At 44.1% G+C, this 13,871-nt stretch overlaps 1 protein-coding gene across 1 annotated transcript; it reads left to right on the forward strand.

The window, feature by feature from the left end:
- Positions 1 to 441: 441 nt before the first annotated feature.
- mnta (MAX network transcriptional repressor a) lies at positions 442 to 12,826 on the forward strand. Its single transcript, XM_037266991.1, has 6 exons — positions 442 to 765; positions 3,024 to 3,633; positions 4,329 to 4,370; positions 4,496 to 4,607; positions 10,047 to 10,239; positions 10,764 to 12,826. Exons 1-6 carry the CDS (start codon positions 693 to 695, stop codon positions 11,405 to 11,407), a joined length of 1,674 nt encoding a protein of 557 aa, XP_037122886.1. The 5' UTR covers positions 442 to 692; the 3' UTR covers positions 11,408 to 12,826.
- The last annotated feature ends 1,045 nt before the right edge of the window (positions 12,827 to 13,871 follow it).

The following is a 13,871-nucleotide window of genomic DNA, read 5'->3' on the forward strand; positions in this document are numbered from 1 at the left end:
TATCCCGGAGTGTGACACGCTTTTGACAACTTTTTGACGGCATTGTCGCGATTATTTGCCAAAGGAGGTGGAATTCTAACAATAACGTTTGCAAAATAGTCGCTACAAAGCCTTTCACGTAAACAGCTTTATCGAGCACGTGGTAAAACTCCTGTTTGCATGTCGCTCCTTAGTTCTTGTCATATTTGTGCGAACATAAACTTTTCTTTCCTCGAATAGTTGCGTTAAGTTCTAGAAGCTATGCTTGTTGCCTTTATTTGGGATGCTTTGTAGAGAACTTTTAATGTAGCGAAAGACAATCCGTCTAACTCGATTTTTGGTGACATTTGTCCTCATATTCATATTGGTGGACGATTTCCATCGTCATCGATCCCGTCCAATGAGCCACATTCCGTGTATTTGACGGATCCCCGTGGCATTGGTGTGTGTGGGCGGTTACTCGGCTCTGCGTGATTCACAAACCTTATTTGTTCCTACTACTTTGAGCGCCATCTTGTTCGGAACTTCTACCCACTAGTTTGCACTCAAGGGGGTGTCCGGTTACCCCGCTCCTGCCCTCCTTAGCGCGGGGATATCTCGCTCTTTCTCTCATTTGCTTTTATCCCGCAACAGGCTTTTCTTGCGTTCGCTTACATCGCCCCCTCTGCTTTTTGGTTTGCTTTTGGACTGAGAATCTTTCCAAGCGGACAGAAATGAGCATCGAAACGCTTTTGGAAGCCGCCAAGTATTTGGAATTGCAAGCCCAACAACAACAGAGAGCACGTGGTAAGATGTTGTCTTTTTACTTTCGTTTACTTTTCAGTTTGAGGTTTAACTTCACCCACCACGCAATCGTCATCTTAAAGTTTGATTTAACAATTCGCTTTCTTTGTAACCGCCGCGGATGCGTGAATGCCTAACAACATTAGAGTGCACGTTTGTTATTTTTTTTTAATTTTATTTTTTTATTTTTTTATGAACCCGTAGTATAATTGAGTAATTGTGTGTATGTGGACGTGTTGGGTTTTTCTGATTTCACCATCGAGGTGATCGTGAGAATGGGCGGTGTCACGACGTCGCGCGGCTCACATGACGTTTTCCTGTCAGTTTCCCGCACAGTGATAGTTACTATGTCTTCCGTCTCTCGCAGTGTGGACGCGAGTTTTTAAACCAGCCTGCGCGCCACAGGCTGCAGCATTGGCTTGTTTGTGTTTAGGGAAAATAAAAATAGTCTCCCGAGAGCGGGCTGTCTGTCGATGACGTGTATAGTCCAGACACGCCCATTTCACCACGTGCACGCCGGGCAACCCCTCCCGAAGATTGTTTGTAGCGAGTAGATGAGTCACTACAGCACAAAGACGCGATGCCTAAGCAGAAAAACCGCCACATGCATAACGAGTGGAGATTTTCAGCTTTTATACAGAAGTAAATAACTTATATTTTTTATTTGTGAAAAAAATACTTTATTGTATTGTGATGATCCACGAAGAAGCTTCCTTTGTTTTGTTGCATGTTTATCACTTTCACCCATTTTTTTACCTTTATTGGGTAAAGGTACATATTATACATTGGTTAAAATTCTCCACACTCCACTTTACAAAAATATACCAACAGTATACTATTTAATTAGAAGCTCATAACAAAAGCATGGGACTCAAGAAAATTGGAACACAAACCAAATTTTTTGTTTAATAATTTGTAAAAATCAATCAAATTAAAAATCCACCCACTCGTGTTGCTTGATAGTATAGTATAGTATAGTACAGATAGATTTGTGTAAAAATATGGAATTTACCATACTGTGACATAGATCTAAGCTCAACAGCAGCGATGTTAAAAATATTTTTTATATATCTGTTTTAACCAGACACCAGTGCTATATATGTATATTCTTTTTGTGACATTTTAACACTGTCAGAGGAGATGGACAGATTAATTAGATTTATGACGGACGGCCCTAAAATCTGAAACAAATAAACTTGACATTGTAGTTTGGCTGCGAGATCTGTCTGATGTAAAATATTTCCACGTCAAATCTGAGTTGTTGCTTGTCGGAGATGTTTACTGCATTGGAGTGAGCTTTCGACTTCATCCACGTGGCTCCACCTACACATTTGCTCAATTTGGTTGGTTGGATGTCTTGCTCCTCCTCATCCTGCTGTTGCTGCTGTGCAGCAAGCAGGTCATTGCATGTAGGCAACTAGGCCAGTTCTGCTACGTGCTGGAGTTATGTAATAGTCCATGTTTAAGAAGGCCTTCATATGATTTCACTTTCAGCTTGTAGAAACATCTGCCATAAGACTTTCTACTGCACAGCACTCTACGTTGTACGTCATAGTTCACCATTAGAAAGTGCATTTTTTACTCAAACTGCATTGATTTCTAGCTTCAACCAGATGTAAAAGTGCTACTGAATGTAGCGGTCTTAATGTGACTTTTAGTCATTGCGTTCCTTGAATGACATCACAGATGCCATAGCAACAAGACAGACCTTTTCATTAAGATCCATACGTCACGGAGGAATTGCTTAGAGTTGGATAGGATTGCATTTACTATTCAAACTTTGAATGCAGAAACACTGCATAAGCTTCTTTGCCACACGTGTTAGCTTGTTTGTTTGCGTGTGTGCACGCGTGTTCTGCTTATGGTGGTGACTGGCCATCAATTCATTCATCTGCTTTTTAATTTCCATCATTATTATTCATGTGAGTTTAACACTAAGTCACCTGCACCTGATTTTCACTGAAGTGCTTTGCTGTGTCAAAATAAGGCGATTACAGCTCATGTTAATGTGTGGGCCTGGTGGGTAGTAATTGTGTGTGAGTCAGTATATAGAGTCAGTGCCCTGTGATTGAACATTTTCCAATGTGTATGAAAGTCTTGCCGAAAGTCAGCTGGGCTGGACTCCGGCCCGCGACCCTCATGAGGACTAACAGTACATTCTATGCAGACTTTGTTAGTTAATGGCTGGTTGGCACACTTTTTTAAGGTGTTAAATCAAATGTCGTGACATATATATAACGGGAAGTGTTTGTTATCCACAGAGGATGAACTGAAAGAGAAGCTGCGTCTGGATCTGCTGACGGAGCAAAGACTGACCGATGTCAACAAGTACAACTGCCGAGGCCACATCAACAATGTTTTTAAAGCGGACGAGCTTATTACTGAGCGCCCCCCGGCCTCCATACCGCCCTCCCTGCCTCCCCCCTCCATGTCCATCGCAGTCATCCCCATTCCGGTGGTCAAACCCGACCCGGCAGCCTCGCCTTCTCTCCCTGTGGCCTTGCTCTCCCATCCTGCTGCTCCCCATCTAGCCTCCCCCAAAAGGGTGCCTCCTTCTCCTCAAGAACAAGGTGTCGTAGCTCCACCGCGTTCTCCCCAGCCAAAACCGGATGACCAGAACCACAAACTGCCCTCCCAGAACCATCAACATCACCCAACGCAGCTCCTTGCTCAAGCCAACAGCGCTAACACGCAGCAGCAGACGGCGCACCAAAAGCTACAATGCTATCCAGGTTCCATCGTCTCGCCCCCCCATCAGCCTGTAATGCTCCCCCAGTCCCTCCAGCCAGCACTCTTGGTGAACGGCCTTGGCAGTCGGGCCAGTCCTCCTGATGACGGACGCCTACTCGACCAAAAGAAACGACCTGGGGGGTAAGACCATCAAATATCTACAAAATGACATTCAACTTGGTGGTGGCGATTATGCTTCAGTGTTATTAAACTTACCTTTCAGACTGACCACAACCTCTTCCGGGTCGCTGGTCAATGGCCAGTTTTATTTTTGGGACGTGTTTAATTTATTGTAATGCATGCAGCAGAGCGCTGTCAGGCTGAGACTGAGCTGAATTGTCACTTCTCAACATTCTTGTCACACAGGCATGAAAAGGAATGTACTTATTGTAAAACAGAACCAAACTTACAAAAAATGAAGTGATGACACGTAAGGTGACGACGGTTTCTTATGGATTTAAATGCAATTTTGATTACTTGGGGAAACTGTTTCTCGTAACACACTTGAAGAGGCTGCTGCTCCTTTTGGAATATGTGTCACGAAGACAAAAAAAGCTAAACACACACCCAGAGTTAATCCTTTTAGTGTGATGAGCTTTGCTCTCACGAGTTGTGTTTATATAATGCGCAATGACTGGACAACCAATGAAGGTTTTAGACTTTTGCTCTAGAAATGATAGATAGTTGACCTCAGTGTCATTTGATTTTGGAGGTATCATTTTATTTCCCACTGGACGACATTACATTATCACAAATACATTCTGACATACGATTCTCAAATCACTCTTGTCATGTATGAATCTGAAAATCTGAATGTGTTCTGATCTGTTCTCCAGGGCGGGTACAAGAGAAGTGCATAACAAGCTCGAGAAACACAGGTGAGTTCAAGTGCCTCCTCAAAAATGATCCTTTTATTTATTAGTAATCATTGCAGAATGTAAACAGTCCAAAGAAGTCCACTGGCGGCGTGGATTCAAGTGTGCGTGTGTCATGTGTCCATCAGACGAGCCCACTTGAAGGAGTGCTTTGAGACCCTGAAGAAGAACATCCCCAACATTGATGAAAAGAAGACCTCCAATCTAAGTGTGTTGAGAAGTGCTCTGAGATACATCCAGGTAGGAAACAGACTGACACTTGATTCCGATTCTGTTGCTGTCAATTGCATCACAAATCAGTTTAGGCTTAGAATTACACAGTGACAACTAGTGTCCTTTTTTTCAAAGTCTGCTTATTTGTCAATTTCTTCACATGTCAAGACACACAAAGAGATCAAAATTACGTTCCCACTATCCCACGGTGACAAGACATAGTACACAATATACATACAAGTAAACAACACAAAAAGTAAAAACAAGAAGGCACAAACAATGAATAAATAAGAGTGATGAATGGCTATTTCAAGTACCTACAACTGCACATATTTGAAATGAAACCTAAATCAAATAACCTCTTTCAGTCCTGCATTAAAATGTGACTAACATGATTGCATGAACAAAATGGGATTTAATCAGCCATTTACAACATTTCTTTTGCTGGCTACTGTTATATTGGTGCTCATTTATCAAATAAAACAAGCAGCTGGAGAGGTCTTTACCTCTACGGTACACACAAATGATTTGAAAAACAGCATGTCATGTGTTGGCTTTACAGTCCACCGCTGAAAGGTTTAGCACCTTGTTTACTGTACATGACGGCCACATGATACACACCCCAACCCTGTCACTTTTCTTTGCAGAACACAGAATCTTAAAAAGCAGGTTGGAGACCAAGACAAATACAGATTGTGATTCTCAAATGATCCAAAATTACTGGAAATTGCTCTTAGAGAGGGGAAATATTGACCAACGCTTGTCACATGCAATATAATGCGCCACACACAATTCATTCCAAGTAACTGCTTCAAAGTTGGCATCTGACTTCAACTTTAAAAGGCCCCAAAATCTCACTTTGTTCATGACCACAAGTGGTAATAGATCACTTGGAACAAAAATTTAGAACAGGATCTACATACTTTGCCGTTAGCCTAAAAACTGTACCATGTGTGCACACAGCATTCTTCAAATGGTTGTGATACAGCATTCTCGGAATGTCTGAATGTGATCAACATTTTCAAAGAGCCTTTTTTTTTTCTTTTCATGTTGGTGCTCACAATTACTACAAAGACATCGCAACTTTGTTACTGTCTCTGAGTTGACTGTCTTGGCGGCGTTATTAGAACAAGAATGCATATAATCAAATATTTTTTATATCGAATCAGGTGTCTTCCAACTATGCAAAAAATAGTCTAAATATTTCAAATTAGAGATTGTTGCTCATAAATGGGGCCGAAGACTCAGCCCAGGCCCACTAGATGTTAGACAATGTTTCAATTCATTGAAATTGGGCACTTAGACTTGTGAATCCAGCCTTATGAGTATGGTGCAATGTGCGAGCAATATGCGCCATGTTTATGGCTTACAATGTAATGGCCGGGCAAGTTACAAAGTCCACATTTTAACACTTTCAGACTGTAACATTACATGGATCTTTTGTTTTTAACCCCCTCCTCTTCCTATGTTTAGCTTATGCAGAACTCAGCTTCAACCTGAGACATGTTCTTCTGTTTCTCGCACATTTTGTCACAATAACAACAACACAATTCAGCTTCAGACGGTCAAAATGTTTCAGAACCAAGCTGTTCCCGTAAAATAGAATAATGTCCTAAGTGAGGGCTTCTGGAAAGTATTCGTCTTTCCCTTTTTGATGCTGAAGAGGCCGGTATGCTCGATGCTGAGTAGCTGCAGTCTGACTGACTGTCAATAATAAAGAGGGAAAGTAGGGCACGGTGGGTGCAGAGTGTTTTACTCATTACTCCTCCCACTAGTGGAGAATGACCCACCTTCTCTGATCAACAAGTGAGCAACACACTTTCAAAACAAAATAGTGAGAAGGACCAAAAATTTGACAGATTCTTGTCAAAATAAGTGTCTGTGGGCACACTCTTCCAACCATTAACCAAGCTTATGTAGTGTAAATGCACACTGACTGCCCAAGCATTGACTTACTCTGTGGTCATGTCCCAAAAGGGAGCTCAGCTCAGGTGAGGTTCCACTAAGAGGCTTAAAGTTGAGCATATGTGCTGTTGCCTGTTCACTGGTGTGCGTGTGTTTTAAGATCTACATGGCAAATCAATCATGTACTTGACATGCATTTTTTTCTAGTCAATTGCTGCTTCATGTCATTTCTAGTTTGTAGTCGCCCTCCAAGTCAAGCGTTCACCTCATTCTGCCAGTGAGTCATCTCTTATGTGAGGAAACAATTTTCAGACCAAGGTGTTAACATTTTTGGCAAAGATTTGGTTTTGTTCAATTCAATGCTGTCGTTGTGAGTCATTTGGCAGCTCTGACCTACAACCTTAACTTTGTCTCTTTGACATACGACAATGGCTGTAACAAGAAAACTGTAAAGGCGCGCCTGTAGAGGCTGAAAACTAATCTCCAATGCAGTTCTAGTCCTCCCACATGCTCCGCCCCTCCCTTACGGGCCTCTCTGAGCTTTTAAGGCCACATGAGCAGCGAGCACATGGCTAGCTGGAGCCGCGTGACGTCATCCGCCTGTGCTGCTCCTCCACCCAGTGCTGCAGCAGTTAGGCAGGCAGGAATCGGGAGCACTCGCAGTTGGAGCTGCATAGCAGTAAACACGGGGGCTGGCGTTCCCCTCCTCCATGACCACTCGACGTCTTTCTGCTTGCTTTGTTCCCAAAAGCCACAAGGAGCTGGAGTGTGTTTCGTGAATGTGCACTTCATATTCAGTTGGAGGCCCCTGACAGTATCTTATTTTGCTGGTTTGATCTTTATGCTAATATCTCATAGCAATCTATTTTTAATGTTGCTTGTCCTCATTAGGGCTCCCATTGCGAGTGTGGTGGGGGTCCACTCTGGACTGTTTGGAGTGAGGTTTTAAGTCAAATAAACCTGGCATTTGAACAGGGGTGTGTAGACGTTTTCTCTGCACTGTAGAATAAGAACAAGAAAGTGATTTTCCACACACAAAGCTTTTCCTGTGAGCTGCCACGCACCACGTGAAGTTGCAGCTGGAAGGCATGGCCAGATGAGGCTTTACGCTCAGCACAGTCACAAGACCTCAAGCCGGGGCGGAGATATCCGGCTTTAGCAGCGTGTTTGCAACGTGGCCTCGCACGCCGCTGGCCCTTTAAGACGGCGCCCTGTACGCAGTACAGCTTGTCCTCCTCAACTGCTGCGAGTGAGTCGGGGAGTAGACTGCCCGCCCCTCCCCCCTCGGTGAGGCCATGTGCGCTGCGCTACCCCCCACCCCACTGGTTGCTTGTGACAGCCAGCTCGACCAGTGTTTACCTTACACACACCCTCGCACTCAATGCGGCCGATTCCTTGCTGATCTAGATTACCGCGCAAATAAAGTTGAGGGTGGGCCTTATTGCTCAGGAATTGTGTGTGTGTGTGTGTGTGTGTGTGTTTGTGTGTGTCTGTGTGTCTGTGTCTGTGTGTCTGTGTGCGTGTGTGTGTAAGGGCAGGAGCGCTGGTGTCAATCATGTGGTAGGAAACAAAAGGTGCTTGGAACCCGATGTCCTAGCAACACGGCGATACGATTAGCAGGACGCCATGTGGAAGCCATCTGCCTCCAAGCGGCTTCTCGGGTTGCGTGCGTTTCTACGGGGACGGCCGCATTTGTTGTTGTCTCTGCCACGTGCGCGCACACATAGACGCACAGCAGTTAAGTGGGTCTCTGTGTTTGTGGAGCACCTCGCCCGTTCCCTCCTTGACTCATCGTTTGTTTGAGGCGAGGCAAGGAGGTGGGTTCTCGTGTCAATCCAAACGAAGTCTTTTTGTCCTTCTATATTGTGAGGGACTTAGTGTCAGTCTAGTAACACTTTGCGTCTTGTTCAACGTTGTAAATGGGTTGTCATGGAAACCGTTGTGTTTCCTTGACAACCAGTGATGACGAGGGATGCGTCAAATCGTGTCCTCATGTGAGTGAGTGCACTTGTCCTCACTCGTCAATAATGTCGTGAGGATGAGTTGGAGCCGCTGACTTTCGGCCAGAGGCGAGTGCACCCTGGATTGGGCGCCATTCAGTCACAGATTGAGTCATCCCCATTGACATTGACACGTATGGACAAATGTGGGAAGAAGGTGCAATACCAGCAGAAAACTTTCACAACTGTGTCCAGAGCATTTAAATGGTGACGCAGAAGGAACGGCGCTGGAGTTCAAACTGTCGCCACCTTAAAACTTGCTATTAGCTTTGTAGGCATTTTGAAAGTAATTTTATTCACTGTAAGAACTCATAATAAAATTCAACTTCATGCATATTTTATTGAGTTGATGTTGTCGATTAGATGTGCAAACTAAGACATTACAGCAAACACAAACTTGTTCACACCATCGTTACTGCACCGACTCAGCATATACGATCAGATTTTTTCATTTGCTCCATGCTTCACTTAACTAAAGTTGTGCATATTGTCACCCACTTTCATGCAGTCTCGTTGAATTCTTAAGATTTGATGTTGCTTGTGCAACTGCACAACTGCATCGGGTCTGCCACGGAGCGGCAGGCGCCACCAATGCTGGATGAAGATAAGGGGGACAGGTGCCCGCCTTTTTCCAAAGAACTCATGTGTTGTACGTACGTGCGCCGCTTGACTAAACGTGCCCTTTAAACACACAAACACGCGGTGACTGGCCCACACACTGAACACAAGCAGGAAGTCCACCCGATCAGGAAATGCTTTTATGACCCTGACTCAGTTCATCGGTAATCGACTTCACATTGAGGGCACATGGATGTAGATTTGCGCAAACAAGTCAACAACTTACATGCTCTTGTTTTGTGCTCACACAGCTACTTCTCATTTGTTAGTAGGTTTTGATTTTAGGGAATGTGTTGAGTTGCGTGTCAGCTGACCTGCAGCTCAAGGGGAAACTGGGTCACAGAGTCATTGGCTGGAAGCACCGCCCACTTTCCATCCCCTTCCACGCCTCGTCTTGCCTGTGTGCTTTTGCTCCACAACCAAAACGGCTTCGTAACAATGACTTGCATTTGCAATTTTCCCCAATACTTTATTAGATCATTATTGTTTAAAGGAATTAATTCACTCGTAAATAGTACACGTTGTTGGCAGGAGTCCACACCCGCAATTTCAATAGAATCAGGAAGTTGCTTATTAGCAAACACATAGCAACATGCCACCTATATTATTTCACTCAACAGTTCAAGATTAGTGCTGGTCTGCAGTGTGCCAAGTCACATTCTTGTGAGAAGAAGCTTTTATCAGTCCCACAACTGAAATTATATTTTTGTAGGAGCAGCAGTTGCACACAAGTATGAAAATATCAAAGAATAAAAAATCCAAAGAATCAATGTGCCTACAGTAGATATAAAAAGTCTACACACCCCTGCTCAGTACTAAGTTTCTGTTATATATTAAAATATCCACAAATAATCTGACCCGTACAACTCCATTGAATTTTTTTTATTTTTTAAATGCAGTAGTGTATTGTTCTACGGACACTCATGACTTTGTGCGCCGGCAGACGCTGAAGCGCAAAGAGAAGGAGTACGAGCACGAAATGGAGCGTCTGGCCCGTGAGAAGATCGCCACGCAGCAGCACTTGGAGGATCTGAAGAATGAGCTGAGCCAGTGGATGGACGTGGTGGAGATTGAGCGCGTGCTGCGGCAGACGGCGCAGCCCGAAGAGGACCAGGCCTCCACTTCCACAGCCTCAGGTGGGCAAAAAAAAAAAAAAACTGTTGACAGCAATGATGGACACAGGACAGATAAATATTGATAGTCCTGTAAATGGAGCCGCTGCCGTTTTAATGTCTTAATGGGCCTCCTGTGATCCTCAAATTAAAGACAGCGTTAAAAGAATAATCAGTAGTACACTATCGGATATTTTTAGAATTGATTCTTCTTGCGACAATTAAATTTTATTTTGTACAAACATCTTTTTTCCCTCCTATTGTTTATTTTAGATTGTTTATTCATTAAATGACAACTAAACAACAATTAAGCAATTTGACACTACAGCAATCGATGCTCATTGTTTTCTAAAGTAAAAGCAATAGTTTGCAAATGTCTCATTCTAATTAAACACAAAAGATGATTAGTCTGCTTTCATGGACGACAGAAATCAAAGAAACCTGTCTGGTATCATTTTGGGAAGTGTCACAGTGAATACTTAAAAAACTGAAAGGCACACTGTGTTATTTAATAAGTTGGGTCAAGTGACGTTTGTGTGTGCTTGCAGAAGGCGAAGAGGTGATGGACGAGGACGACGAAGATGAGGAAGTGACGGCGCGACCTCCGAGCGAGTCGCCTGCCATTCCTCAGGCCCACAAAACCGAAAGTCTCCACCAGACGCCTCCCGTCCGCTCCTTGACTTTGACGGCCCCCACCCCTTCCTTCATCGCCCATCACGTGTCGGCGCTGCATCCGCCGCCCAAACCCCCTGCCCCCGGTGCAGCCCCCTCCACTGGCCAGCCCACTTTACACCCCACCGTCATCGCCCACGCGTCCGCCTCGCACCCGTCCGTCATCCAAGCGGTGAACCACGTCATCCAGGCTGGGGGACCGAAACATATCGCGCAACTGGCGCCGGGGCAGCCGTCTATCAGCCACATCACTGTGCACCCGGTGGCCCACCTGAGCTCACACCTCCCCACCCTGTACCCCCAACCGGTGGCCGTCACGCAGCCCGCCTTGATAAGCCACATTGCGCACACTCTGGGCCACGTCAACGGCGCCGTCAGCCAGCCTGCTACCGGCACCGCCATCGTAGGCAAACAGACTGTGGTGGCCCACCACCCGCAGCTGATGGGCCAAACTGTCCTCAACCCTGTCACCATGGTAACCATGCCATCTTTTCCCATCAGCACTCTGAAGCTCGCCTGAAGCTTCTCAGCGACACACCTCCATACGAGACCGCCGCGCCGACAGCCAAGGAGGGCTCAGTGGATCAACACCCTCACTCGTCATGTCGACTGCTTCAGTCAGGGACAGGAAGGACCTGCTGGTGCGGACCAATAGCAGGGCTCGACGTGACTCATCCCGCCATAAGCAGCAGGTTGAGAATGGGAGTCAACAGAAGCCCCGCCCCTCTGCCAGCACACTCGTGCTTATCTGCCGCATTCAAATTGTGGACTGGATCCACTCCGGTGGTGTGGCGTTGCAGTCCTCAGGTTCGTGCGTGTGGCAATACCGCCCCCCGCTGTCCACTAAGGTTCTGTATCTTAGCATACGCACTCACTGCTCTACAGCTTTTGTGTTGGCTCGTTGAGTCATGCGTTTACACTAAACCGTTGTTCCATTGTTTCCCAACCTTGATTGAGGCAAACCATCTGACTTGATGTTTTACATTTTAGAAACAAATCTCATGGCACAGCACCAAACATAAATGCCACCAAAACTAAATATGCAAGGTAATTATGTACCTTCTCTCATCCAGTGGAATAACATTTAAAGGTATTATTTGTCGTCAAATCATTTTAGAACAAATGATGTGAAATTGGACAATTTGTAGCAGAATACCTGTTGAGCTTTTGGCACACTGGTTGGGAATCAATGCTCTAAATAATAAATGGATGCAGAAAGCGGTTCAACCTCCCAACTCTTGTATGGGATTATTAAAATTGCAGTCAACTACGGAAGTGACACATTTGGACTGTAAATACTAGATCATTTGACGTTACTAGCACTGTGAAACTCAAGAATCCAAGCTGTTTAACATGGCATGAACCACGTACAACATGCCAGGCTCTCTGTTGTGATTTGAGATACAAATGAACCCGCCCCCCCACACCTTTTTGAAAAATATGTACATTATGTTAACTATCATCTGTATGTAAACTTTTTGTTGCTTGTGATTCTCAAGTTCTGTCTACATTTGTTTTTTTTTGGGACCATGTACTTACCTTTACGAAGGTTACAAAACATGACATTCGGCCATTGTGCAAAATATTCTGTGTACTTAACGAAATTTGTCTGGTTTGTTCCCATTCCAAGTGATTGGAATTGCAAAGATAAAGCTTTAGTTGTTGCTCTTCAGACGATGTGCTAATAAGCCTGGAGCAAATAGGTTTGAGATCATGATGGAGCCCAACACAAAATGTCTAAAAGTGGTCAGTGGTGATGACACTGGAAGACATGAACAATATTACACGTGTGTTTTCCCTATGGCGAAAGTTGTATTTGTAAATAGCCTGTAAAAGCTGGGCTGAATTAGATTTCACTATTCTGAAAGATGCTGGGAAAATTATATGGAATAAGAACTATATAAAACATGACTTAATAAAAGGTTTTTGTTTGAAAATGTCTGGAGCTTTATCTTGTTTAATTTGGTAAAAATTACACTTTCCTCACCTGTTTTGTCACAGTTTTGGAATAATTGGATATTCTCATTAGAATGCATTACTTCTCATTAATACATTGTTCTATACTAAAACTAAAAGTATCCGCACAGAAGGACATCGGAAATATTCAAGAAATGTTCATGTATAGTAAGTCTTTTTTTTTTAAATTCAAATAATGACCTTTATATTTTTTAGTGAAAAAAATGTTTGTTTTTTTTGTGAAAAAATACATAATGTATATAGTAAGGCCTTTTTTTAGTTAAAAAAAAAAGATCATGTATAGCAGGGGTGTCGAACTCCAGTCCTCGGGGGCCGCGTTCCAATATGTTTTCCAAGTTACCCTCGTTATACACACCTGAGTGAAAAGATCAGTTCATTTTTACGTCCTGCAGGAGCCTAACTTTTGACGCAGGTGTACTTAACGAGGGAATCTTGGAAAACATGTTGGAATGCGGCCCCGAGGACTGGAGTTTGACACCTGTGACCTTTGCCCATGATATTTCCCTAATAAAGTGGCCTGTTATTAGGTACACCTGAAAATGGCGGTGTACCTAATGGAGTGTCCAAGAGACGTCACAGATCAACCAACCAATCAGAAAGTGGGGGTGAGGGCGGGTGTGGCACTTTCCACTTTCAGTTCCAGGGGTGTCGAACTCTAGTCCCCGGGGGGCCGCGTTCCAATATGTTTTCCAAGGTACCCTCGTTAAACACACCTGCGTGAAAAGATTTTGTTCATTTTCACGTTCTGCAGGAGCCCAACTTTTCACACAGGTGCACTTAACGAGGGAATCTTGGAATACATGTTGGAATGCGGCCCCCGAGGACTGGAGTTCGACACCCCTGATGTATAGTAAGGCTTTTTTTTCATGTAAAAAATGATCATGTATATCAGTTTCTGTATATTCTCCATTTTCAGGTGTATCTAATAACAGGCCACTTTATTAAGGAAATATCATGGTCAAAGGTCACAGGTGTCAAACTCCAGTCCTCGGGGCCGCATTCCAATA

Source organism: Syngnathus acus, chromosome 13, assembly GCF_901709675.1.
Source record: "Syngnathus acus chromosome 13, fSynAcu1.2, whole genome shotgun sequence".
In the NCBI taxonomy this organism is placed as follows: domain Eukaryota; kingdom Metazoa; phylum Chordata; class Actinopteri; order Syngnathiformes; family Syngnathidae; genus Syngnathus; species Syngnathus acus.

Coding starts and splice junctions, on each gene's coding strand:
- mnta (XM_037266991.1), top strand. CDS start 693: ATGAGCATCGAAACGCTTTTGGAAGCCGCCAAGTATTTGGAATTGCAA. Junction 4,608..10,046: donor GTGCTCTGAGATACATCCAG/GTAGGAAACAGA, acceptor GTGCGCCGGCAG/ACGCTGAAGCGCAAAGAGAA. Junction 10,240..10,763: donor CTCCACTTCCACAGCCTCAG/GTGGGCAAAAAA, acceptor GTGTGCTTGCAG/AAGGCGAAGAGGTGATGGAC.